The following is a 24,743-nucleotide window of genomic DNA, read 5'->3' as shown; positions in this document are numbered from 1 at the left end:
CCTGCCTGAATGCAGAACCTCGCTTTTTTTCACCACTGAATTTCATTTTGTTAGATAGCGCCCCACAGATCCTCCTGTATCTTCTAGTCCAGCCCCCCCCCCCGCTCAAGCAGGAGACCCCGTCGTACCCTTTCAGACAAGTGACTGTCCAGTCTTTTCTATCCTTACCCACCCACCCCCTTAGTCCCGGTGGGTCCGCTCCGAGCCGAAACCTGGCTCTCGCTTTCCCCACCGTTAAGTCCGCCGCTGGCTGGCTGGCTGGCTGGCTGGCTCGCTCCCGCCTTTCGCCGCCGCCGCCGCTCTTGAGGCAGCGATGGGGAGTGCGCGCGCACAGCCTCGGGCGCCCTCTCCCAATCCCGCTTACGTTGGCGCGAAGGATCCGGACGTTTCATGGCATCGGCGGCGTCGGCGGCGGCGCGAGCCCCTGGCGGCGCGGCCCGGACGGGAGCCCCGAAAGGGGTGCGTGCGCGTGTGGGGGAGGGAGGGAGGGAGGGGGGGCTCCCGCGTCGCGGGGGGCGGGGGGGGGGCGGGCGACGCCTGCGGCTTCGGGGCCCTGGCGCGCTGCGATTTGTGAAGCGGGAGGCGATGAACCCTCCCCCTGGACAAATCCGAGGGAGGCGGTCAGCCTCCCCAAGGTGGCTTCAGTGGTAGCTGATAGCCTGTGCAAACAAGAGCGCCGCGGCTCGGTTTCCCTGACCGAGGAGGTTTTTTCCCCCGGCCGGGCAGCTGGAAGAGGATGGCCAAGGCTACCGGGTTGCGGCTCTATCAGGTAGGAGCCGCTGGGCTTTTTGGGTGGCCCGGCATGGCCAAAAGCGCCGCTGCCCCCCCAAAAGAAGGGATCGGGGTAGCCCGCACACCACCACCCCACAAAAAATCCCCCATGCCAGGCAAGAAACGGGTGTTTTGATCCTGGAACTCCAGGCTGGTGGCGGATGAATCTGTCCCCGCTTAAGTGTGACTTTTCCTCTTTCGGCAAGGAGACGGGATGAGCCGTCGGAACAGCTGTTTTCTGTTCTGCTGCAAAATCGTAGAAATGTCCTTAACAAACAAACCAAACAAAAAAAAAAGAGGAGAAAAAAAAGAAGACCTCGAAGCTTGCTTCGTTTTATTAACTTCTCTCTCTCTCTCTCTCTCTCTCTCTCTCTCTCTCTCTCTCTCTCTCTCTCTCTCTCTCTCTCTCTCTCTCTCTCTCTCTCTCTCTCTCTCCCTCTCTCTTTTTTTTGTTGCCCCCCCCACAGGTAACCACCTTGCTCGGTTTGGTTTTGGGCATGAACGTCTGTGCTGGATTTACAGCTCATCGTTTCAGAAGATCTGGTGAATTTGGGGAGGAGGGTCCGGACTCAGGTATAATGTGGATTCAAGGGTCCGTTTCTGCAGCCCCTTTTTGGGGGGGGGGAAGAGGAGGAGGAGGAGGCTTGGATGGGGGAACAGTGGGTCCTAAAATGTAGCTTTTTTTGTCTTTTTCTTTCGACTGCCCCCCAATATGTCAAAGGTTGTGTGAAAAAGCTTGCGTTGGTTGACCTTCAGAACATGCTTATAGGTAACCTATTTACTTCTCTCTGTGGGAGAGAGATTGAGACAGGCATATTCCATTTAGGTGCTGAGGCTGATGTGAGGTGCGTGTGTTTGTGTGCACAGCATGATTCTTGGGATCTAAAAAAAAAAATCTAATGGATCATATTTGGGTGGAGGCAGTTCCCCCCCCACCCCCACCCCCATCCTTGTAATAATGTGAGCAATTCTTGTTCTGTTGGATTACATTGTTTCCAGGTAGAGGTTTCTTATTATCTGCTGGATAGTCCTGTTCTGCAAAGTAGAAATGAGGAAATATGAAATGAGGGGAGGGAGAGTTATTAGGACAGAGAAAAGCAGGTGTTTCATTTTGGAAGTTGTGGAGAGCAGATGTTCTCCTTTAAAGTTGGGTTCCTTTAGTTTCAGGGGGAACGAAATGCAGGCTAGCTGAGACTGCTGCACTCCCTCTTACATCCCTGTCAAAATGTGTATTCAACATCTCCGATCTGTTTAAAAAACAGGGGAAGGGAAGGGCTACAGTATTTTTATACAACTTGCAAATTGACTACGGAGTGACCTTCCATTCTTTCTGATGGACAGTGTGTTCCTTGGAATAGCTTTTAAAATCGTGATGGATTTATTGTTTACTCCTTATAAATAAATAAACACATTTGTCATGTATTTATTTACCATTTATCACTGGTGATTGTACACGAGAAGCAAATGTACCTCCGTTCACAAAAGCCCAAATTACATAAATTGGCACCAAGCAGCGCAATAGTGATGCTATAGACTTGAAAATATATACAGATGTAACTTGGGGACGCCAAAGCCTCATTTCATCTGTCATCCTTCTTTCAATATAGTAATGCTGTTCTGACGCCTCTAGAACTTTCCATTTCCCCCTTTTATTTGGCCCTAATTTTGAAAGATATTTCTGTGAGCTTGGCTAAAACACTCTTGGCAACTTGTCTCCTTGGTCTAAGAAAGAATCTTGTGGCATATTTCTGTTTGTACCGATCAGCGGTTTTCAGATGTATTGGTATTCCTGACTCATATGGTAGTTTTTTGCTCTGATACAAAAGGAAGAGGAGAAGTTGGCTTTAATGCAATCTTCTCCAAGTCGGAGCCCTCCAGATGTGCTGGCTTCCAGCTCTTGTTTCCCCCCCCCCCTTCTTTTTCCCCAAGACAGCATGGCTAATGCTGCACTAGCTGGTGGGGGAGTGATCCCCCAAGGCTTCAAAAGAGGCACCAATTGGGGAAATTGAATTAAAATCTTAGAAACAATGCATTCATCTACAGAACTAGTTGTTGTTGTTAGCTGCGAAGTCGTGTCCGACCCATCGCGACCCTATGGACAACGTTCCTCCAGGCCTTCCTGTCCTCTACCAACAGAACTAGTAACAGAACAGAATAACAGAATTGGAAGGGACCTTGGAGGTGTTCTAATCCAGCCCGTTTGCTCAAGCAGGAGACCCAATACCATTTCAGACAGTGGGTATTCCTAAGCATCAGAGCATCAAAATCTTTTTTTTTTTTTTTGGAAATATAAAAGGCAAGTCTGGCTCCTTTTGGGATGACAACTGAAGGAGTTCTTGGTAATGCAGTAAAAACAGCTTGGATCGACTAAATATCAGCTGTTGACGCTCCTTAAGAATAGATGTGAGGGACCTGCAAAATATGCTCTGCTTATGCCGTAGTATCCCCTTTGTTTACAGTGAACAAAGCCTGTTTGCACTGGAGAAGTGAAACTGTAGCCAACTTGCTGGTTCTATTATGATGATCACCATCTCTTTCTCTCTCTCTCTCTCTCTCTCTCTGTGTGTGTGTGTGTGTGTGTGTGTGTGTGTGTGTGTGAGTATGCACTGCCCTTGCCAAAGTTGTTTCTAATGTATCAAAGTAATGGAAACAGGATGTACAGAATGTGAGACCAGAAAGCCTTGCGCTCCGTATCACAAATGGGAGAGCTGGACAATTGTCTGTGAAAAGAAGGGAGTGCTGTTACAGTATGCTGGATAAGTTAGGTTTAACTAGTAACAAATGCCAGATCAAAGGATCTGTCTTAGGCTTTGATAAGCACACATGATTCCTATTATTAGCAAGGGTGGCTGCAGATGGAGCAGTCTCTCAGAGAAGGCAGCCTAGATGTTTGAGACAGAGGCCTTTTTACATCCCTGTAGAGTTTGGCTTGTATGTGAAAGTACTTTGCATTGCTTTTGAACACGTTCTACTGTCTGACCCAGCTGCTTTCTAAGTAACGTGGAAAATGTTTTCTCCATCTGTTGCTGGAGATCGCTTGCAATATCCTTGCAGGTGCTGGTGGCAGTATTTGCAAATTCCAAACATATGGCTGGAATTATTAAAACAGCCCAGCTACCATTAAGGAATTATAACTGACTTGGAAGTCTCTTCCACACTGACTGCTGAATTAAAACTCTTTCGGGAAATGCTGCTTTTAGATAAGTGATGGCTGCATTGGATCACTGTGTTTAGGATCCAGAGTGGCCCATCTCTTAGCTCAGTGTAAACAATGTGGTTTAAAGCTTGCACAGAATACACTTAAGTTATCCCTCTTCTAGTTTTAATTTGCTTATCTAGCATTTATCTGACTGAGTAATAGCAATAGCAATTAGACTTATATAACACTTCACAATGCTTTACAGCCTCTCTAAGTGGTTTACAGAGGTCCTCGTTTTACCATCCTCAGAAGGATGGAAGGCTGAGCTTGAATCAGCCATGAGCTGGTCAAGATCAATTTGCTGGCGGTCGGCAGAATTAGCCTGCAATACTGCATTCTAACCACTGCGCCACCACAACTGAGGGGTCCTTGGTGCTCTCTGAGCTTGGTGGTTTTAAAAGAACAGAACAGAATAACAGTTGAAAGGGGCCTTGGAGGTCTTCTAGTCCAACCATCTGCTCAGACAGGAAATCCTATACCATTTCAAGCAAATGATTTTCCAATCTCTTCTTGCAGATGTTTCATTACCCAAGCTAGGTAATATCATCAGCACTAGTGAGAGAGCACCAAGATCATTCATTTCAACCCTAAGCTATAAATACTCTCCTTTATTGATTTATCTGATTTCTTTTGACCGGTCCCTGAAATGAATAGCTTCCATTGTGGTTGTTTTGAAACAGAACCTTAAGGCTTACATTAACAGAGTAGCTTCTCTTACGCTTGGGAAAGAAAACCTTTAGCTACACGGGAGATACTCTGCTCACTGCAACATTGCATTGTCATTACTGACACTGGATCTTTGCTTTGCAATGTTATGCATTGTGTCCTTGATGCATTTTTGTAGAACACGAGTTGGAAACTGCTGATCTATACTTCTGAAAAGCCACAGCCCAGTTTTGTCCTTGATTTCCCTCTGTCCTCTTACAGGGCATCACTACTCAGCAGTATTCCTATTATAAATGTTTGTATAACATTACACAAATTGCTTCCTATTCAAGCAAAGCAAATAGGTAACACACAATCATCTTAGGTGGCGGATTTGAGGACAAGTCTCAATTCAAATTCAATCTTTATTACGGTCATAGACCAGCACAGGAGAACAAATCTGTTTTTTTACAAGATTATTGTATTCTACTGGTTTATATATTCTTAAGTAGGGTTCTTTCTCATTTTTTTTAAATTGGGAAAACCATGGACTAAATCCAGAATTTTCCACATGTTTGTGGCCTGTCATTAACTGGGGCCTCTCTTGCCATCTGCCATTAAAAGGTGTTTTTTTAAAAACCTTTTTTAAAAAAATAAAATAAATCACTTCTATTGTCATATATGAAATTAGAAGGAATAACAGAATAAGCACAATTGGAAATTTCTGCTTTTTTGATAGAATTTCCATTTAGGTTGCATTCTGAAAGATTGGCAATGTCAATGTCTGGGCTTATGTTTATGCTGTAGAGAGCTGGAGCAGCTAAGAACATTTCTATTGTAAATGAATTAATTAAAAAGCTTAATTAATTAAGCTTAATTAAGCTTAATTAATTAAAAAAATGAATTAATTAAAAAGCTACTGCTAAGCTTGTAAGCCGCCCTGAGTCTTCGGAGAAGGGCGGGATATAAATGGAATTAAAATAAAAATAAATAAAAAATAAAAAGAATATCCCATTTTTAATGGAAATGCTGTTGCCAGCTCTAGCTTGTCTGTAATATGAAAACAAGTTTTGGTCATCCAGTTTGTGGACTGGATGATGTAAAAAAAATGTTGAGCCACTAGAAAGAGTACAGAGAAGAGCAACAAAGATGATTAGTGGACTGGAGGCTAAAACATATAAGGAACGGTTGCTGGAATTGTGTATGTCTAGTCTAATGAAGAGAAGGACGAGGGTTGACATGATAGCAGTCTTCCAGTATCTCAGGGGCTGCCACAAAGAAGAGGGAGTCAAGCTATTCTCCAAAGCGCCCGAAGGCAGGACAAGAAACAACGGACGGAAACTAACCAAGGAGAGAAGCAACCTAGAACTAAGGAGAAACTTCCTGACAGTTAGAACAATTAACCAGTGGAACAACCTGCCTCCAGAAGCTGTGAATGCTCCAACACTGGAAGTCTTTTAAGAAGAGACTGACCAGCCATTTGTCTGAAATGGTATAGGGTTTCCTGCCTGAGCAGGGGGTTGGACTAGATGACCCCCAAGGTCCCTTCCAACTATTATTATTATTATTGATCATCGCACAGTCAACCAGATGTTCACACTGGATTTGACATTTTTGTCTACCTGTCAAGTCCTTACCAAGGACCTGGGATAGGCAGACGTGGATGTTTGATGGTATTATAGATATCGTTGCAGGATGGAAGCAGTTCCTAGTAAGGCTGCCTTTTGCAATTGACTAATGGCGATTTGTCATTGCCAATGGTGTTCAAGTGGGGCTCCAGTTGTTTTGGGATTGCACCCAAGGCGCATATTACTATTAGTACTACTCTTGCTTGCCTTTGCCACAGTCTTTCTATTTCTGTTTGTAGGTCTTTGCATTTTGTTATCTTCTCCAGTTCTTTCTCGTCTATTCTGCTGTCTCCAGGCACTGCCACGTCCATTATCCAGACTTTTTTGTCTTTCTTATCAACAATTGTTAAGTCTGGGGTGTTATGTTGCGGGTGCTTGTCTGTTTGAATTCTGAAGTCCCAGAGCAGTTTAACTTTATCATTTTCTATGACTTTCTCTATTTTATGATCCCACCAGTTCTTGCTTACAGGCAAATGATATTTCTTGCAGATCTTCCAATGCACCATTGTTGCTACTTTGTCATGCCGCTGTTTGTAGTCAGTCTGTGCGATCTGCTTGCAGCAGCTTACCAGGTGGTCCACTGTTTCTTCAGCTTCTTTGCATAGTTGGCACTTACTGTCTGTTGCTGTCTTCTCAATTTTGACTTTGTACGCATTTGTCCTTTTGTCCCTCGATCTCTTTTTTCAACTTTTCTGCTCTTAGCCATTGCCAGGTCATGTTATTATCTGCTTTCCCAGCTATTTTTTTAATGTACTGGCCATGTAGTACTTTGTCTTCCCATGCCTCTATTCTGTTCTTCATTTGGTCTTTCTTGTAGGCCAGTTTGGTCTCTCCAGTAGTCAGTAAGCCTTCCTGATATAATAATTTCAGTGCATCTTCATCATTGTCCTTCAGATATTCTTCCAAAGCCATTTTTTCCTTCTTCAACTATCTGATGTACTTGCAGTATTCCACGTCCACCTATTTGCCTTGGTAGATAGAGTCTGTCAATGTCACTGCGTGGATGAAGGGCATGATTCATTGTCATTATTTTTCTGGTCTTCCTATACATTGCTTTTAGTTCTGCTTGAGTCCAGTCCACTATTCCAGCTGTGTATCTAATGACTGAAATTGCCCAGGTGTTGATTGCCTTCACGGTATTTCCTCCATTGAGTTTGTACTTTAAGATCTTCTTTACTCTCTTGATGTATTCACCTGTAATCTTTTTCTTGACTTCAGTGTGCTTGATGTTATCAGGTTGAAGGATGCCCAAGTATTTGTAGTAATCTTCCTCATCCATCATCATCATCAACATTATTATTATTATTTCCATATCAAGGACAGAAATTATTGTTTGAAATTATTGTTTGATAGTAAACAAAATTCCTATGCTTTTCCTCAAGGTGACAGCTCTACTCCACTCCCGTGTTATACCAGCAGCAAAGAGATGCTTTGATTTTAGAGTTCATGGATCCCTACAGGACAGACTGACCATCTCAATATCTTGAGAAGTACCAATAGAATGACAATCATTAGCTTGAAAGGCAACCCCCTAAGTTATAATCTTGTCATAGGTTGTCCTAGTGCAGGGATAGGCAACCTCGGCTCTTTTATGACTCATGGACTTCAATTCCCAGAATTCCTGAGCCAGTTGGCTCAGGAATTCTGGGAGTTGAAGTCCATGAGTCATAAAAGAGCCGAGGTTGCCTACCCCTGTCCTAGTGCATCTCTTTTATTTAATTTTTGTAAAATTAAACAGATGATAAAAATGTGACCTCTGCTGGACCCATGCTCAGTTGTAATGCGTGGTCAGTGACCCCAGCATTTGGAGACCATATCAACATTGTTTGCATAAATCTTAGAATCAATCTCCAAAGGAAACAAATAGAAAATTGCATTCTTTCCATCATGCCGTAATTTTTCCTGTCATATGGTAAATTTACCCTACAGCAACTGGGAACAAAAGGATGCAGCTATTTTTTTTTCATGAAGTTGGTTTCTCAACCCGAACTTGAACAAAAGCATGAAATTCCATACAAGGTCAGAGTAAGCAGAATACTGTGTCTTAGGTTAAAAAAAAATGGAAAGCTGTTCTTTAAACAACGTCTTCCTTTTTCGCTTTCCTTTCCCTTCCCCTCTCCCTCTCCCCTCCTCCTCCCTCTCCCCTCTCTTTTATATACAGTATTGCTTACATTTTACTTTGAAACAATTCCATATGGACTTGTCCAAGCTGCTTGTGCCCCAACAATTGTAATAATGCCCACAACTTTAATTGCAGGCTAGAATAGTTCCAAGCAGAAAAACCTCAATTGTGTAAACTTTGTATATCAGCTAAGCTAAATAAAACAGGTAAATGAAACTAAAGAGAGGGCATGAGAAAAAGCATTGTCATCTTATAAAATGTTATCCTGCACTTTGATAAATCAGTAGAGAAACTCAAAGTCAATGAGAATTAAAGGAATTCAATGGCTTCTAGTTTTTAGAATTATTTTTAAATGTGTTTTTAGACTTTAATGAGGTGTCAAGCCTAACATATTCTCCCAAGCCCTGAATTGCTTCCTTTGATTAAACTAATAGTTCTAGAATTGATAAATAATAATAATAATAATTTTATTTGTATACGGCCCTTCTCCCGAAGGACTCAGGGCGGTGAACAGGGCAATACATACTAAAATACAAGAATACAAAAATTAAAAAGAGATTAAACAAAGTGCCCAATACAACAATACATTAAAATACATTAAAACAATAATAAAACCAAACCCATCAACCATCAGGCCAGGCCGGCTTGTTCGAACAAGTAGGTCTTCAGATCGCGTCGGAAGGAGCGAAGGACGGGCGCCATCTTTTGAAAACAGATTAGCTCTTAAAAAAACAAACTCTGTCTTTATACTTATTAAACATAATCCTTCTGTCCTCATGATCCTCTTAGATTAAGCCAGAACACATGGGAAAAATGAAACAATAAGCCGTATCATCATCATATCTTTATTACAAGCAATCAAATATACTTCACTGTTCCTGGGAAAGATTTCAAGTTTCACACTTCGGCTTCAGATGTTTGCTCTGATATAAGAATAATGAGCATTTTATACTAAAGAAATAAAAAAGGCTACCACAACTATTTAATATTAAAAATAGCCTATGGTGAAGGCCAACAAGAGGAGAGAAGAAGCCATTAATATTTTGCAGAACAATTAAGGAAGACACCCAAGATAAAACAAAATTTTTTAATTGTGACACTATTCAATCTCTCTCAGAGGGAGAAGAGATTTACTAGATTGGGCAGAGACATGGGTGTCCTTTTTCAAAAAGAGTGTGTTTTTGTTCTTTTAAGTGATTGCTTTTTGGATAGCATCCAACTTAATTTCTTTGCTGAATCCTTGGGAACAGAATGGGAAGGACTCTTAGAAGCTGATCCTTACCTATAAAGGAAGATCGTATCTCTTTAAAAATGGCATCCAGTTCTCAATTATCCTGGGAAAAGGTACACCTACCTCCTTGGGAAAGAGTCTTCAGTCTAATTGCAGTAGGGTCAACCTATTTAGGGGGACGCGGTGGCTCAGTGGGTTAGGACGCTGAGCTTGTCGATCAGAAGGTCGGCAGTTTGACGGGTCGAATCCCAAGTGCCGCGTAACAGAGTGAGCGCCTGTTACTCATCCCAGCTTCTGCCAACCTAGCAGTTTGAAAGCAAGTAAAAATGCAAGTAGAAAAATAGGGACCACTACGGTGGGAAGGTAACAGCGTTCCGTGCGCCTTTGGCGTCTAGTCATGCTGGCCACATGACCACGGAGACGGAGATGAGCACCGGCCCCTAGAGTTGGAAACGACTAGCACGCACGTGCGAGGGAACCTTTACCTTTACCTTTACAACCTATTTTCCAAAGCACCAGAAGGGAAGACAATGGAGGGAAACTAATCAAGGAGAGAAGCAACCTAGAAACACGGAGAAATTTCCTAACAGGGAGAACAATTAACCAGTGGAATAGCTTGCCTGCAGAAGTTGTGGGTGCTCCATCACTGGAGGCTCCATCACTGGCTGCAATGGTATACAGCCGTGATGGCAAACCTATGGCACAGGTGCCACAGGTGGCACGCAGAAGTCCGAGGCCTTCAGCTGGGTTTTATAAAACCTTTTCCCTTTAGGCCTCTGCCGCCATGTACCCCCCCAAAAAAAGGTTCAATTAATCAACTTCTCGTGGGGAAAAAAAAGTTCTCGCAAAGTTGGAATTGATTGAACTTTTTAGTCCCATCCAGTCTGCAGCTACCACTGCCCGCCCAATTGGCCACACCCACTCAAGGGGCCACGCCCACCCAGCACCTGATGATACATAAGTGGGTTTTGGGTTGCAGTTTGGGCACTCGGTCTCTAAAAGGTTCGCCATCACTGGTATAGGGTCTCCTGCTTGAGCAGGGGGTTGGACTAGAAGACCTCCAAAGTCTCTTCCAACTCTGTTATTCTATTATTCTACTAAAGAACAGAATGACAACTTGGAGCCAGGCATGCCTCTTCATGCAAACACAGTTGTCCCCTTAGATTCTACTGAAGACCTATATTCTAGGATCATCTCTAATAACTCAGTTAGCTTGATGTGAGTCTTTCCTCCAAGGCACCTACTTTCTGTAACATTCTGTCCTGTTTTTTTTCTCCTCTTTAGGCCAAATAATGTTCAGTTCAGTTCTCTGACAGTCTACTTATTTTATACCCAAGGTCCGCAGTCTTTAATTTGGATAACTTTGGTAAAAATGTGGGTTTTTCATGCAATATGTGGAATGTCCTTTTGGCACAGAATATATGCAGCTTTGATTTATTGCAGGTTAATCCAGGATAAGAAAAGTGATTGGAGAGATATAGCTACTCTTTATTTGATTATTTTTTCCCCCTTGCATCTATCTCTTAGCTCTCTTTATTGTATGCTTCTTTTATTTTTCTTGGATGAAGCAATTGAGCGGTTAACCTCCTTTGAATAACCTTTGATCAACCAATAATGACTTAACTTATGGTGTAGTATTTCTCTCTCTCTCTCTCTCTTTCCCTCATACTTAGTCTTATCCGATTCCCCCTGGATCAGTACTCATGGCTCCTGCAAAAACCGATGCTTTGAACTTGATGAAGCAGAGGCTCCAAAGTGCCGTTGTGACAATCTGTGCAAGAGCTATAGCAGCTGTTGTGTTGACTTTGATGAACTGTGTTTAAAGACAGGTAGGATGCAACTTAAGTCTGCTCCATAGAAAGAACTATGTTAATGAGGAGTTATCGTGGCTGTTTTTAACCAAGCAGTGTTTTTAACCATGTTTGCATGACTGTTGGTCCTTTTCAAAAAGCATTGGGGAAAGTGGAAACAGTGCTCTGCAATCATTCTGGTTAGACAATACTTGATGAGCATGCGACACTGATGCTAAAGCATTCCAAACAAGATATTTATTGGGGAATAATCATGGCTCATTCACACACATTTTACAAAAGTCTGCTAATGGCCTCATCCATTTATAATCTTCCTGCATTGTCCAGTGCTCCACTCATTTTTCATACAGGAGAAGATCTGTATGAAAAATAAAGTCATCACTACAAGTGTAGAAGTGTTTGTGATACTCTTCCATCCTTTCCTCAAAAGAGATGTGGCTTAAATAGTTTATAATCTTGACTTGGAAGACTTACAGCAATCAGAGGTTTGGACAATGTGCTAAACTATTAGATATGAAATGGAACCCATGGGTTTTCATTCTTGTGACTACCTTGCATGTAAACATGGCCAGAAAACATGAATATTTAAGCATGTTGAATTCTGCTGTATGTTTTAAGTATCAAATTGGATCAAATTTGTCAGACTTTTGTCACAGAAGGAGAAAAAAGGCAGAACTATTATAGGTAGTCCTCAGCTTATGACCACAATTGAGCCCAACATTTCTGTTGCTAAGTGAGACAGTTGTTAAGTGAGTAACATACCGGTAGTTGTTAAGTGAATTTGGCTTCCCAATGGATTTTGCTTGTCAGAACGTCACAAAAGGTGGTCACATGACCGTGGGACATTGAAACTGTCATAAATATAAACCAGTTGCCAAGGGACTGAATTCTGATCATGGGACCATGGGGATGTTGCAATGGTTGTGTGAAAAATGGTCATAAGTCACTTTTTTCAGTGCCAGTGTATCTTTGAATGGTCACTAAACGAACGGTTATAACTTGAGGACTGCCTGTACTCACTTTCCTTCTAATGTTATTTTTCATAGATAAGGAACTGAGATGTGGGCTAGGCATCAAGCATGTTCAACCATAAATCACAGACTCTAAATCACATCAGGGCTAGCTGCAACGTTGGAATGAGGTCATTGTGGAGAATCAATCTGGTAACTGAACAGTGGTTTAGAGCGCTGTTTAGAAAATATGGAACCAACATGGCAACTCGTTTCAGCCCAGAATTATTTATCTATAGTTGTGAGAAAAGGGTTGTGTATTTCCATGCTACGGTCATGAAGCAGAGCTTCATAGATCTGCCCTTGTCTTCTGCACTGCCTTTTTAGAATGTTCACCACAGACTTCAGTGAAGGGTGTTGTGATCCTGAGTGATTATAGCCCAATTCTGTTGCCTCAAAATGCGCTGCTTTGTTTTTAAAACATTTCTGCCCTTGTGACGACACCAGCTGGTGGTTGGGAATGTACCAAAGAGCGCTGTGGAGAGACCAGGAACGAAGATCATGCCTGCCACTGTTCAGAAGACTGTTTATCAAGAGGGGATTGCTGTAGTAACTATCAAGTGGTTTGCAAAGGTATGCCTTTTTCTTCTTCTTCCTGTATATAATGATAATGATAACTTTATTGTCACTTTGAATGTACACCAATCGGCATACATCAAAATGAAATTTCGTTGCATACAGCTCTCAACGGGTCACCACCTCCGATATATACTTCTTGTTCGTGGCCCGCTCAAATTTCACATTGTCCATTTTAGTCTCTAGGGAGTGAACGATAGCACACAGGACAGATGGAAATGGGGCTCCATGTGGATTAGCCCTCAAATTCGCTTGTATTCTGACAACCTCGCCTTCTTTCCTTTTTCTGATCCTGACTCTTCCACCTTTTCCTTAAAGAGGCCTTGCTTCTTTTCGCCCCTGGAGCACGCTGCTGCTGCCACCAACTCCTCCAAAAGCCCCACTCCCTTCCTCTGGGCCTGCCGACAGCCTCATCCAGTTCCTTCATTCCATAAGCTCCAGGTCCTCTCCTCCTCTGTCTCCTCTGGAAACAGCCCTGATTTGCAATACAATCCATCACTGGGCCAGCAGTCAGATCTTGCTGCTGGTAGAACAAATTCAAACAGTGCCAACGACTTTTAACGGTCTCACCAACAGTTCCAAAGCTACTAGAAACTTGCCATGCCAGCAAAGATTGTTGGTCGTATGTCGTATGTTACCTTAGTTCCACCATGTTGCTCAAACACATTAAAATCTTCCTGATCATGTGGCCTATAGCCCTTACTATCCCTCCCAAAACTATTTGCCTTCAAGAGCCAATGCAGCCGCAGCCATTCCAGGCGCCGCCATCATATTAAGAAGCTTTGAATTGTTTCAGCTACTAGTTCTGCATGGATGATCATGCAGTCCAACCCTGATAAAGCATGTCCTGTGATAACCATAACCATTCTTGCTTAGTGCATGGCGGTCTGAACGCCGTAGAAAGATGCCCGCTTCTTAAGGAGTTTGTAAAAAGAGTCCCGGTGGATTTTACTCCACTAGTTGTTGCCGACTGTAAGGAATGTTGCAAGAGCCATTGAGCCAACACTTCCTGATGATGTTTCCATGGCCATGTGCTGATTCCTCCCCACCAGAGTGGTACCTATTTATCTACTCGCGTTTGCATACTTTCGAACAGCTAGGTTGGCAGGAGCTGGGACACGGATGGGAGCTCATCACGTCACGTGATGCTTGAGTCTCTAACCTTGACGGTTAGCTTTTCCGGCTGACAAGCCCAGCATCTTAACCGCTGAGTCATTGCGCAGCCCCAAGGAGTCTATAGGATCAGATTTTATTTATTTTTTTGCCATTAACCCAGCTCTTCTGCTTCTACCTATGGGTTAACTTCCTCAGTTTTGGTAAGTTTTTTATTTATTTTTGGCCAAGGACCTTTAGTGGGAAATGAATGGAATAGAGCAGGGGTAGGCAACCTTGGCTCTTTTATGACTCATGGATGACAACTCCCAGAATTCTGGCTGGCTCAGGAATTCTGGGAGTCGAAGTCCACGAGTCATAAAAGAGCCAAGGTTGCCTACCCCTGGAATAGAGGAAGGACTCCATAACTTAGACCCAACCAAAAGGAGATTGAATAGCTCCATGCAATTTTGATGGCCACATTTTTAGAAATGATTTGGACCCAGAGAATGTAACTGGCCTCAAATCACCCAACTGGTCTCCAGATCTAAGCCAGGACTTGAACTTAGTTTCCCCTTTTCCTAATCCAGCACCTTAACCAATGGACCAAACTGGCTCTTCATTAAAATAATACATTATTTCAGAGGAACATTGTTTTATCTCTCTACTTGTTTCTTCTATTCAAGGTCAACGTGAAAATAATAATAATTAATAATAATAATAATAATAATAATAATAATAATAATAATAATAATAATTATTATTATTATTATTATTATTATTATTATTATTATTATTATAATTATTTAATTTCTATACCGCCCTTCTCCCAAAGGACTCAGGGCGGTGTACAGGGCAAAACAATAAAATATATAAAAGTTAAAAAATATTAAATATTACAGCCCAATTCAATACGTTAATACAATAACATTAAAATACCCCTAAACCCATCAGACCAGGCCGGCTTGTTCAAATAAATATGATCCTCAAACATTACTCTTTAAACATAGCCCGACCATTTTGGTTGTTCTGTGAGCAAAGCTCTTTTATTTTGAACTAGTCAATGTTCTACCACTGAATATCTTTTGAACTTTATTTCTTAAAAAACAACAACACCCTCTTGTAAATGCATCTATTCTGTCTCTTACTTGAATCCAGAACGGTGCCTTTTTCCTAACCCTACTAATTCAGATTTCTGTTCTGCATCCCCTATAATACAAACATGGACTTCTGTTGCTAAAAACAAAAAAGGCTGTGGCTCCATAAAAGCTAATCCATGACAGCTTGTGTCATAACAAGTCTGTAAGTGCCACAAGGCTTTCTCTGTCCCTGCTGCAACCAACAAACATAGGTATCCCTTCAAAATTTGTTTCCATTGATAATATTAACTTTGGGAGTTTGTTTGGCATTTGTGCTTGCTATTAAGTGGAGAGAGCTGAGGATTTTATTTTCCTTAATTGACGTCATGAGGTCCAAGTTTGCATCTTGCAACACTGTTCTCTTCAGGCAAGATTTTGGAAGCTGTCACACTAAAGGCAAGGATGAGCTGGCCATGAGGACAGCTATTCTCCCAGAGTTTGGTTCAGAGTGGCATTAATAATGTGAATGCATGTGATACATATATGCCTGCAGACCTTGTTAAGAAATTATCTACTTTTTAGAGATCCCAACTAGATTACTTGATGTTGAAGTTTGGCAAAATTAGAGTGAGCATACATTAGACAAAAGCTCAGCTCACATATCTCACTAAATCAAGATTGTATTATATCATGATTTGTTGAACAGGTCATGGTTACCTGACTTGCAGATACACTAAGTTACAATTAATAGGATGTAACTCACAAGCCAACAGAGTGCTGTTGCCTTAGCAAATACAATATATCTTCCTTCTAGACATATCTGCATAGTTTCCAAATTCTGGGGGCTTATGGGCACCTTTGGATTTGTGAGATCAGGTTGTGGTCCCTCTCAAAAGACAGTGGTCATGACTGCAGCGGCCATCCTTCTAACTACAGCAGAAGGACAGGTGAGCCTGGGGGTAGAGTCAAGAGAGTAATCAGCCTGGAGTCATTATGTTCCCACAAATGTTCTACGTCCAACTCCCCTTGAATTCCATGAACTCTTATCTAGCACCAACTAGATACTTGTATATAAGCATGAGCAATAAATCAGCTTACTGTACCTGGAGCTTAATGTGTGGTCCTGATTCTTCATGCCTGACATTAACCATCAGACTGCAACTTCAACCTTTTGGAAACCAGAAGCATTGCTAGAAATGCCAGCTTGGTTTGAAACTGGCACTTGATTTTTTGGCATGCTTATTTCCAATTATTATTTTTTTAAAAAGAAAATAAACTTTAAAAATTAGGTAGGGAGGAAACTGGTAGGCATCAAAAACATTGCTGGTATGCACATGGTCACTCCAGATACCACATTGGGGCTTGAACCAATATAGGGAATGGAGAGGAGTCCTGCTGTTGCAATCCAATGTCTGAGAATAAATCTAGTCAATTATAATGCACATGACTTAGTTGAAACCTAACCCAACTCCACATTACATGTATTTTAATTTTAGGAGACACTCCCTGGGTCATGGATGATTGTGAGGATATTCGAACTCCAGAATGCCCAGCAGGGTAAGTTCTTCATTTTATTTACTTACTTGAAATAAGAAATTGTTTTGGCTTCCCCTGGTTGCCAATTTAGTTGTGTGTTGTGTGACTTCTTTAACATGGGAATTTCCTGATCCACAAAAATCAGCATGAAGTTAAATATATTCATATCCTTCCAAATCCATCCTGTCCAACTCGATAAGAAGCAAGACATGCTGATCAAAAGACCATAGGATTTGTGTGTCCAGGACCAAATACAACTAGCAAGTTGACTTACCCTTTGTTGACTTAAACCATTTGTTCAATGACTGTTTGAAGTTGCAACATCACTGAAAAAAATTGACTTGTGACCGATTTTCATATTACAACTGTCAAGCTCGAAGTGCGTGTGTGATGTTGCCACCATTATTGCTTCTTGGCTTGCCAGTGCACTAGTGGGGAGGAGAAGGGGAAATGGAATGCAGGCTTCAGAAAACAAGAAGTCAGCCCATGTGAACCAAGGTCATTTCAGCAGATGTTTGCAAACACGCAGAAACACTTTCTCATAACAATATCTTGACACTTGATTGGACCATATGATCTGCACTAATAGGGGGAGGGAGAATTCTATATTTTAACTGTAATGGGTTGCACAGGAAATAGCCAGAGCTGGTTTTGCTTCATTTGTGCCGAAATGATGTACTCAATAAAGTTTTGCATTAAGAGATCGAATCGTCTCGATGGTGCTTGCTCGGCTGGGTTCATCAGTTGGAACCTTGACAACAATTGCTGTAGCATGCCCACATGGGCACATGATCAAAATTCAGTCACTTGGCAACTGGCATGTATTTATGACAGTTGCAGTGTCCCAGAGTCATGTGATCACCATTTGTAACAAGCTGACTTCCAACAAGCAAAGTCAATGGGGGAAGCCAGATTCACATAACAACAGCATGATAGCTTACTGTTCTGTGTGCTCCTTAGAAAAATATTCTCTGTATTTGGATTGTATTCTTTAATACAGTTTGAAAGCAGAATCATTAAAATGCCATCCATTAAGTTTGCTGTGGTTCCACTCTAAATCCTTAGTCTGCCCTAATGATCTCTTAAATCTCTTAAATCTATTAGATCTATTAAAATACCCATTAAAGCAGAAGTAACTGGACGTTATTTAGACAGACAAATCAAGAAATGGATATAATTATGTGGTTACTGATTCTAATTGATGCCATGTTCTTAGATGCATTTTTAACAAAATATTGTCAACTCTTTTTTTAATGCAGCATAAAGCATTCATGTTTGTGATTTATGGCTCTGCTGATATACCATAACTGTAGTTTTTCAGATTAAATAACAAAGTGTCAGGATAAATGTAGGTTCAAATGAAAATTTGACAGGCGATGCTTTAAAAAAATCTCTTTGAAAAAATATCGAGCTTTGAAAAGACATCAAGTATCTCTATCTTATTTCAATAATTTTATGCATTTTTATTTTCATGATCATTATTCTAAAACGGCTCTTTCTAATCTGGTCCTAATAAGATCTAATCTATGCTAAGATCTGATCTCCTATAATTTTGAAGTTAGCTTCCCTGATTTTTCTATTTATTTTGTTTATATCATAGTACCTATAACCTATGTCACTTTCTGGGCAGCGTACAACATTAAACCAATAGAAAATAAACACAAGTAATAAATAGGTAAATTCAATATATATATTGAATAGGTAAATTCTATCCTATCTATCTATCTATCTATCTATCTATCTATCTATCTATCTATCTATCTATCTATCCATCTATCTATCTATCTATCTATCTATTGAATTTACCTATTTATTACTTGTGTTTGTTTTCACATTTCATATATATAGCTGGAGGTTATACCGTAAAATATTCCTAGAATGAGATGAGAAAAAGCTGCCTTAAACTCTGGAATATGTGCTTTCAAAATGTCCATAGCCATTTTACCTTTTTCTTGGGAATGTGTGTAACATCTGTATCCCAGATGAAAATACCTAGGAACCTTTTAAAAACTTGTTAATTGGATTGCCTTTGTTCTCTCTTGCATGCTCTTTCTGCAGTCATTACTACTGGCTTACTAAATTATTGTTATTCTTTAGTTTTAGTCACCCTCCACTTATCATTTTCTCTGTGGATGGCTTCCGTGCATCGTACATGAAGAAAGGTGAAAAGGTGATGCGCAATATTGAGAAGCTAAGTAAGTGTGCAGTTTGAATAGTATATTTCAGAATGGTTAAGCTCTTGACTGGCTATGACATCTGTGGGTTTGGGTTGGCCAACTTTGCCTGAACTCATACAATAAAGAGGGTAGGGCTCCATTAGTGTTTGGATGGAAACAGAAATAATAATAAGCATCATCACAGAATAGAAAGACCTGCAAGTAGAAATGGAAAGACTTATGGCAAAAAGCAAAGATAGAACACATAGTGATGGAAGACCTGGGTGCAATCCCTAAATATCTGCAGGACCACTTGAGCACCATCAACAATTGACAAAATTAGTCAGTTGCAAAAGGCTGCTTGACCTGGAACAGCTTACATTCTGTGACAATATCTTGTAACACCACCAAGCATCAACATCTGCCTATCCCAGCCCCCTGGCAAGGACTTGATAGATGAATAAACATGCCATATCCAATCTAAACATCTGGCTGTCTGTATGACCAATTGAATTGAAGAAATGTTCTATTTCGCATACACATCAGTTTAGCATAGGATGAAAATGTATATAACAGCCTTTCTTGAGAGGTGTTTACTGAGAAGTAAATCAATAGATAAAATTCTATTTTTTTTCAGAGCAAATTCCAAGGAACAGACACACAGACAAATATGCATATGTATATCTATATGTATATCTATATATCTGTATCTATATATCTCTAAACAATCCATGTATAATTCAAATTTTTGCATGGTCTTGTTTAATTCTTGTGAAAAATGTCATACTTTGGGTTGTGTGGTTCAAAGCAAGAGGCATACATAAAATTGAATTTGTAACAGTTCAATGTGCTGTTGACATCTTGATGAGGAATGTCACATAAGCCTTCCTCTGGTCAAAGCAGATGTGATACATCCAGCTTTATAGTGTGCCCAAATATATGTCTGAGAATGTGTTCAATGAGCCTGGAAATGTTTGAAGTTTTATACCTTGGAAGTTTTATGCCTTGGAAGAGTGAGGAAAATCCTCAGGGATGACTCACACCCTGGAGGTATCTCTTTACTCTCTTACCGTTGGGTAGGAGATATAGGAGTATAGCCAGCCATACCAACAGGCTGAAGAACAGCTTTTATCCATGGGCTGTTAGGCTCTTGAACGGGAAATAATTGTATAAACTTTATGTATGATTGACTTGTGAGGCCGGTGTGTTGTGCAATTAGCTCACATGGTGTAACAAGATGGAGGGTTTGTTGTCACTGTGAGTTGGGGGTGAGGGCACGAAGGGAGGCTCAGCCAATCTCAATGTATACATGGTTGTACTTTGACAATAAAGGTTCATTCACTTAATGGAATGACACATTTTTTTTAAAAAACCTGTATTGCAATTGTACTCCATGGGTTAAAATTTGACCAGATGCCTGGGTAAAAATGTGGTCATCTTCAAGAAATGAACTCTACTCTAGAAGGATACACATCTTCCCTTTTTTGATTGTTGGATTCTATGTTGCTAAAAAATGATCCATCCTCTTATCTATACTGCACGTTGGCAGAATCAATATATTAGAGAAACTAATAGTTGAATAGTTGAGTTGAATAATTTGTGGGAACCCATCCATTCTCTTCTTATACCACGTGAATCAAATCATTACTTTAAATAACAGTACATTTACTTTGTTATATTTGTTATATTATGCATTGTTAACAAATTTTTAAGATTTAGCATGTTTTGTGAATTGAACCATGTTGTTTTCAGGATCCTGTGGAACCCATGCCCCCTACATGAGACCTGTCTATCCGACCAAAACCTTCCCAAACTTGTACACTCTGGCAACTGTAAGTTTTCTTTTTCTTCATGTATACATAAAAATATGTTTAAAAATAATTCTTATGCATTAGCATGACTAGGAAATTAAGGAATATATCGCCGTCTTTCCTCTTTTGAACTGGAGGAAAACAGGAAAACATTAATTTGAGGATGGTCGTCTATATTCATGGGGTAGAGAAATAATCAAGATGATGTAATCTAGGAAGAGTTGAGAAAAGACAAATTCTAATAACTGAAATATATCTCGACTTGTGGCTTAAAGATGTATTGTTCCATAGGATAATGGAAGTATAATGCATCTTCAGCTCCATCCTATTCATGCTGGCTGTTGATTATGGAACTGAAATCCCTAATCTGGAGGGTATTGTTTTGGGGAATTCTGTCAGAATGACCTTTAGATCATTTTGTTTGTAGCTCAGAATTGAACTGTGGGGTCCTTGGCCTTTCTGAGCTTGCTGGTTTTCTTACAGACGTTTCACGTCTAGTAGCACCGATGATGTTACCTAGTTTGGTAATGAAACGCCCGCAAGAAAACCACAAGCTCAGGGAGATCCAAGGACCCTGCAGAATGATCTTTGACTGTAAGTGGAAGCTTCAGTAGCACGTTTAGACACAAGAAGAGGACAACGATAAGATAAAAAGAGATGTTATGAATTCTAGGTAATACAATGTGACTTCTGATCTGATTAACTCATTTACTTTTGCTCAAAGGGACTGTATCCCGAATCTCATGGAATAATTGGAAACTCAATGTATGACCCTGTGTTTGATGCTATCTTTAACCTTCGAGGGAGAGAGAAATTCAATCACCGATGGTGGGGAGGTCAACCGGTAAGTTTCAGTTTTATTTGACTTCGGTCCATTATGGTTAAATCTGATAGCTAGTTGCTTTCACTCTCTTACATGCAATTAATTTCAGTCAGTATTTAATTCAGTCTATGCCAAATGGACAACCATTTGTTTGAAATGGTATAGGGCAGGGGTAGGCAACCTCGGCTCTTTTATGACTCATGGACTTCAACTCCCAGAATTCCTGACCCAGCTTGGCTGGCTCAGGAATTCTGGGAGTTGAAGTCCATGAGTCATAAAAGAGCCAAGGTTGCCTACCCCTGGTATAGGGTTTCCTGCCTGAGCAGGGGGTTGAAGACCTCCAAGGTACCTTTCAACTCTGTTATTCTATTCTATTCTATTCTATTCTATTCTATTCTATTCTATTCTATTCTATTCTATTCTATTCTATTCTATTCTATTCTATTCTATTCTATCCTTTCCTATTCCTATTCCTATTCCTATTCCTACTCTACTCTACTCTACTCTACTCTACTCTACTCTACTCTACTCTACTCTACTCTGTTCTTTTTCTCTCTTTTTGTCTTGGCCCTGCTCCTTTTTGAAGCATGGCAACCACATACAATATATACCCTAGATTATGTAAAACCTGTGAATGATTAAAGCAGCTATGTCTTTTTCTAGACTTATGAAACTACTTTGAAAACTTGAAAATAGTCATTTATTAAAATACACACATTTACAAAGGGCACTTGTACGGAAATTCCAGGCCTGTCTTCAATTGGATTTGACAATTCTGGGCTGACAAAGTAGGGAAGCTGCATATTGAACAAGATTTCTTTTTACCACATTTATTGATATTTTTCCCCCTTTTCCTTCTGAGGGTACTCTTAAATAATCTTTTTCATACCATTTAATAAGGTAAGCCTATTAGTGGAGGGTCATTTTAGAGTGCCTTCTGAACTGGCTGTTTGAACAATAAGGAGCCATGTCCTTTGAAGAGGTAACACAGCTGCTTTGAAGATTTCCACTTGTTTAAGTGATGTGGGTGTGTGTCTATGTATTTATCCATAAAAAGCATTTCTTCAGTATATATGAACAGGTACACCCAGAGGAAAAAAGCTCACTTGGAAAGATGAAAACATTATTACCAACCAAAAGAATCCCTTCAGATCATGACTGATATGCATCTCTACCATATGTTAAATATTGTTTTGAGAGGCATAATTATCCTATCCATAATTATGGATAGCCACTTTAGGTAGCCTAACTCAAGCTATTTCTTTAGCCATTTCCATACTGTGTTATTATCATCTTTCTATTCAATCAGGTATTTTCAGAAAGGATCCTTACTTAGCACCCTTTAGAAAGAGGACCCTCTGATCCTCTCAGATTGAAAATAATTTAAGACTGCTTGAGCATTCTTTTATATATTTTATGTAGCTTTATTCTTCAGCTTTATGTTCTATTTCTCATCTAAACTACTGGTTCTAAATTCTTCTAGGAATTTGATCAATGCTACCTAATTCTTGGATCCATTTTAGTTGGTTTTTAAAAACATTTTTTTTGTTGCAGGAAAGTTTGTTCTTATAACAGATATTTTGAGCCATTGTAATCTGATTACATTTTCCTCATTAGATATGGATTACTGCTGCTAAGCAAGGCGTGAAAGCTGGAACATTCTTTTGGTCTAAGTAAGTGTTGATTTTTTAGAAAGTGAAAATTCAAACACAAAAGAGATTTAGTAACAAAGCTACAATCCTAAAGGTAGGCATTTAGAACCAAATGTTCTTACATGAATAGGCCTTAACTTTCAAACAAAGATAAAATGGATTTCGTTGGTCTACCTGTTAATGGCTTTTAAATCAGCACATTTTCCACTCTGTTCTTGCTTCTTTAGAAGAGATTAAATTACATTTAGAATGGGCTCCTTTTGTTACTTCTTAATACCTAGTTATAGGGATGCGGTGGCTCAGTGGGTTAGGACGCTGAGCTTGTCGATCAGAAGGTTGGCAGTTTGGCGGGTCGAATCCCGAGTGCCGCGTAACAGAGTGAGCGCCTGTTACTCGTCCCAGCGTCTGCCCACCTAGCAGTTCGAAAGCATGTAAAAATGCAAGTAGACAAATAGGGACCACTACAGTGAGAAGGTAACAGCGCTCCGTGCGCCTTTGGCGTCTAGTCATGCCGGCCACATTACCACGGAGACGTCCTCGGACAAGCACTGGCTCTTTGGCTTTGAAACGGAGATGAGCACCGGCCCCTAGAGTCGGAAACAACTAGCACGCATGTGCGGGGGAACCTTTACCTTTACCTTTTTAATACCTAGTTACTTACATAGTGCTTTTTCTGCAATGCTTAATTGAACATTCTTCCAGGACTCAATTGACCCAGGGATGAGAAATCAGTGATCTGCAGTGATGGTTGGAATGAGCTAGCTTGTTTTTCTATATGTTGGTAAAAGTGTTCCTACCATCTTCCAAATGTTTTGTGTGTCTTCTGGTTGTAAAGGTATTATCCAGCCTTCACTTAGCAAGTACTTTGTGACTGTGCCTAATCTAACATACTCTGCTGTTTCAACCAATGTCATCTGGCATTAGTGGTCAGAAGGCTGACGGGAATACATGAATAAAAGGAAGGCATGAGTACAGTAGTCCTCGACTTATGACTAATATCCAGAATTATGTTTGTAAGTCATGCCAGTCGTTAAGTGGGTCATCACATGATTGACCCATTTTTACGATATTTTGCTGCGGTCTTTAACCAAGTCACCATGACAGTTAACTGATGCTGCAGTTGTTAAGCAAACCATTTTCTGCAATGGGCGGGTTTTTGTTTTTGTCCAAAAGTGGAAGTAAAGGCCGGTTTGGGGTAAAAAAAAGAAGAAGATAAATGACAGTCAGATGACTGCAGGATGCTGCAAACAGCCATAAGTGCAGGCTGGTTGCCAAGCACCCAAAATGCAATCATGTGACCCCAAGTGGGGAGAATCCATTGCACTTCAAATCCAAGTTGCAAGAATTTTTTGGGGGGGTCTTGTTATAATTTTGACTCTGGTTGTAAGTATGTAAAGCAGGATCCTCTTGTTGTGGCCTGTTACACAGCCAGCAATATGTCATGCTGAAGGTAGTATTTAGCCACAATCCCAAGTAGACATTGATAGTTTTATCCACTCTGAATGTGTGTTATTTCTCCTTTTAAATTAAAGCTATTGTATTGGCTGTGGTTTGTCCTCCAAGCTTATTTTAATATAATTCCTGAACGTTTCAATCCCAAA

At 40.6% G+C, this 24,743-nt stretch overlaps 1 protein-coding gene across 2 annotated transcripts in view; it reads left to right on the top strand.

Moving 5' to 3' along the window:
* Positions 1–355: 355 nt before the first annotated feature.
* Positions 356–24,743, top strand: part of ENPP2 (ectonucleotide pyrophosphatase/phosphodiesterase 2) — a 60,420-nt gene continuing 36,032 nt past the window's right edge. For both annotated transcript variants that reach the window (XM_081326019.1, XM_081326018.1), the window contains exons 1-9: positions 356–459; positions 1,239–1,344; positions 11,270–11,425; positions 12,865–12,990; positions 16,661–16,721; positions 18,798–18,895; positions 20,609–20,688; positions 21,392–21,511; positions 23,108–23,163. In XM_081326019.1, coding sequence (XP_081182145.1) covers positions 391–459; positions 1,239–1,344; positions 11,270–11,425; positions 12,865–12,990; positions 16,661–16,721; positions 18,798–18,895; positions 20,609–20,688; positions 21,392–21,511; positions 23,108–23,163 — 872 coding nt within the window. In that variant the 5' untranslated portion in view covers positions 356–390. The remainder of the gene's footprint in view (positions 460–1,238; positions 1,345–11,269; positions 11,426–12,864; positions 12,991–16,660; positions 16,722–18,797; positions 18,896–20,608; positions 20,689–21,391; positions 21,512–23,107; positions 23,164–24,743) is intronic.

This window comes from Vipera berus, assembly GCF_964194415.1.
Source record: "Vipera berus genome assembly, chromosome: 3".
NCBI classification, from domain to species: domain Eukaryota; kingdom Metazoa; phylum Chordata; class Lepidosauria; order Squamata; family Viperidae; genus Vipera; species Vipera berus.
The sequence above is the reverse complement of the archived record's forward strand: the minus strand, read 5'-3'. Positions and strand labels throughout refer to the sequence as shown.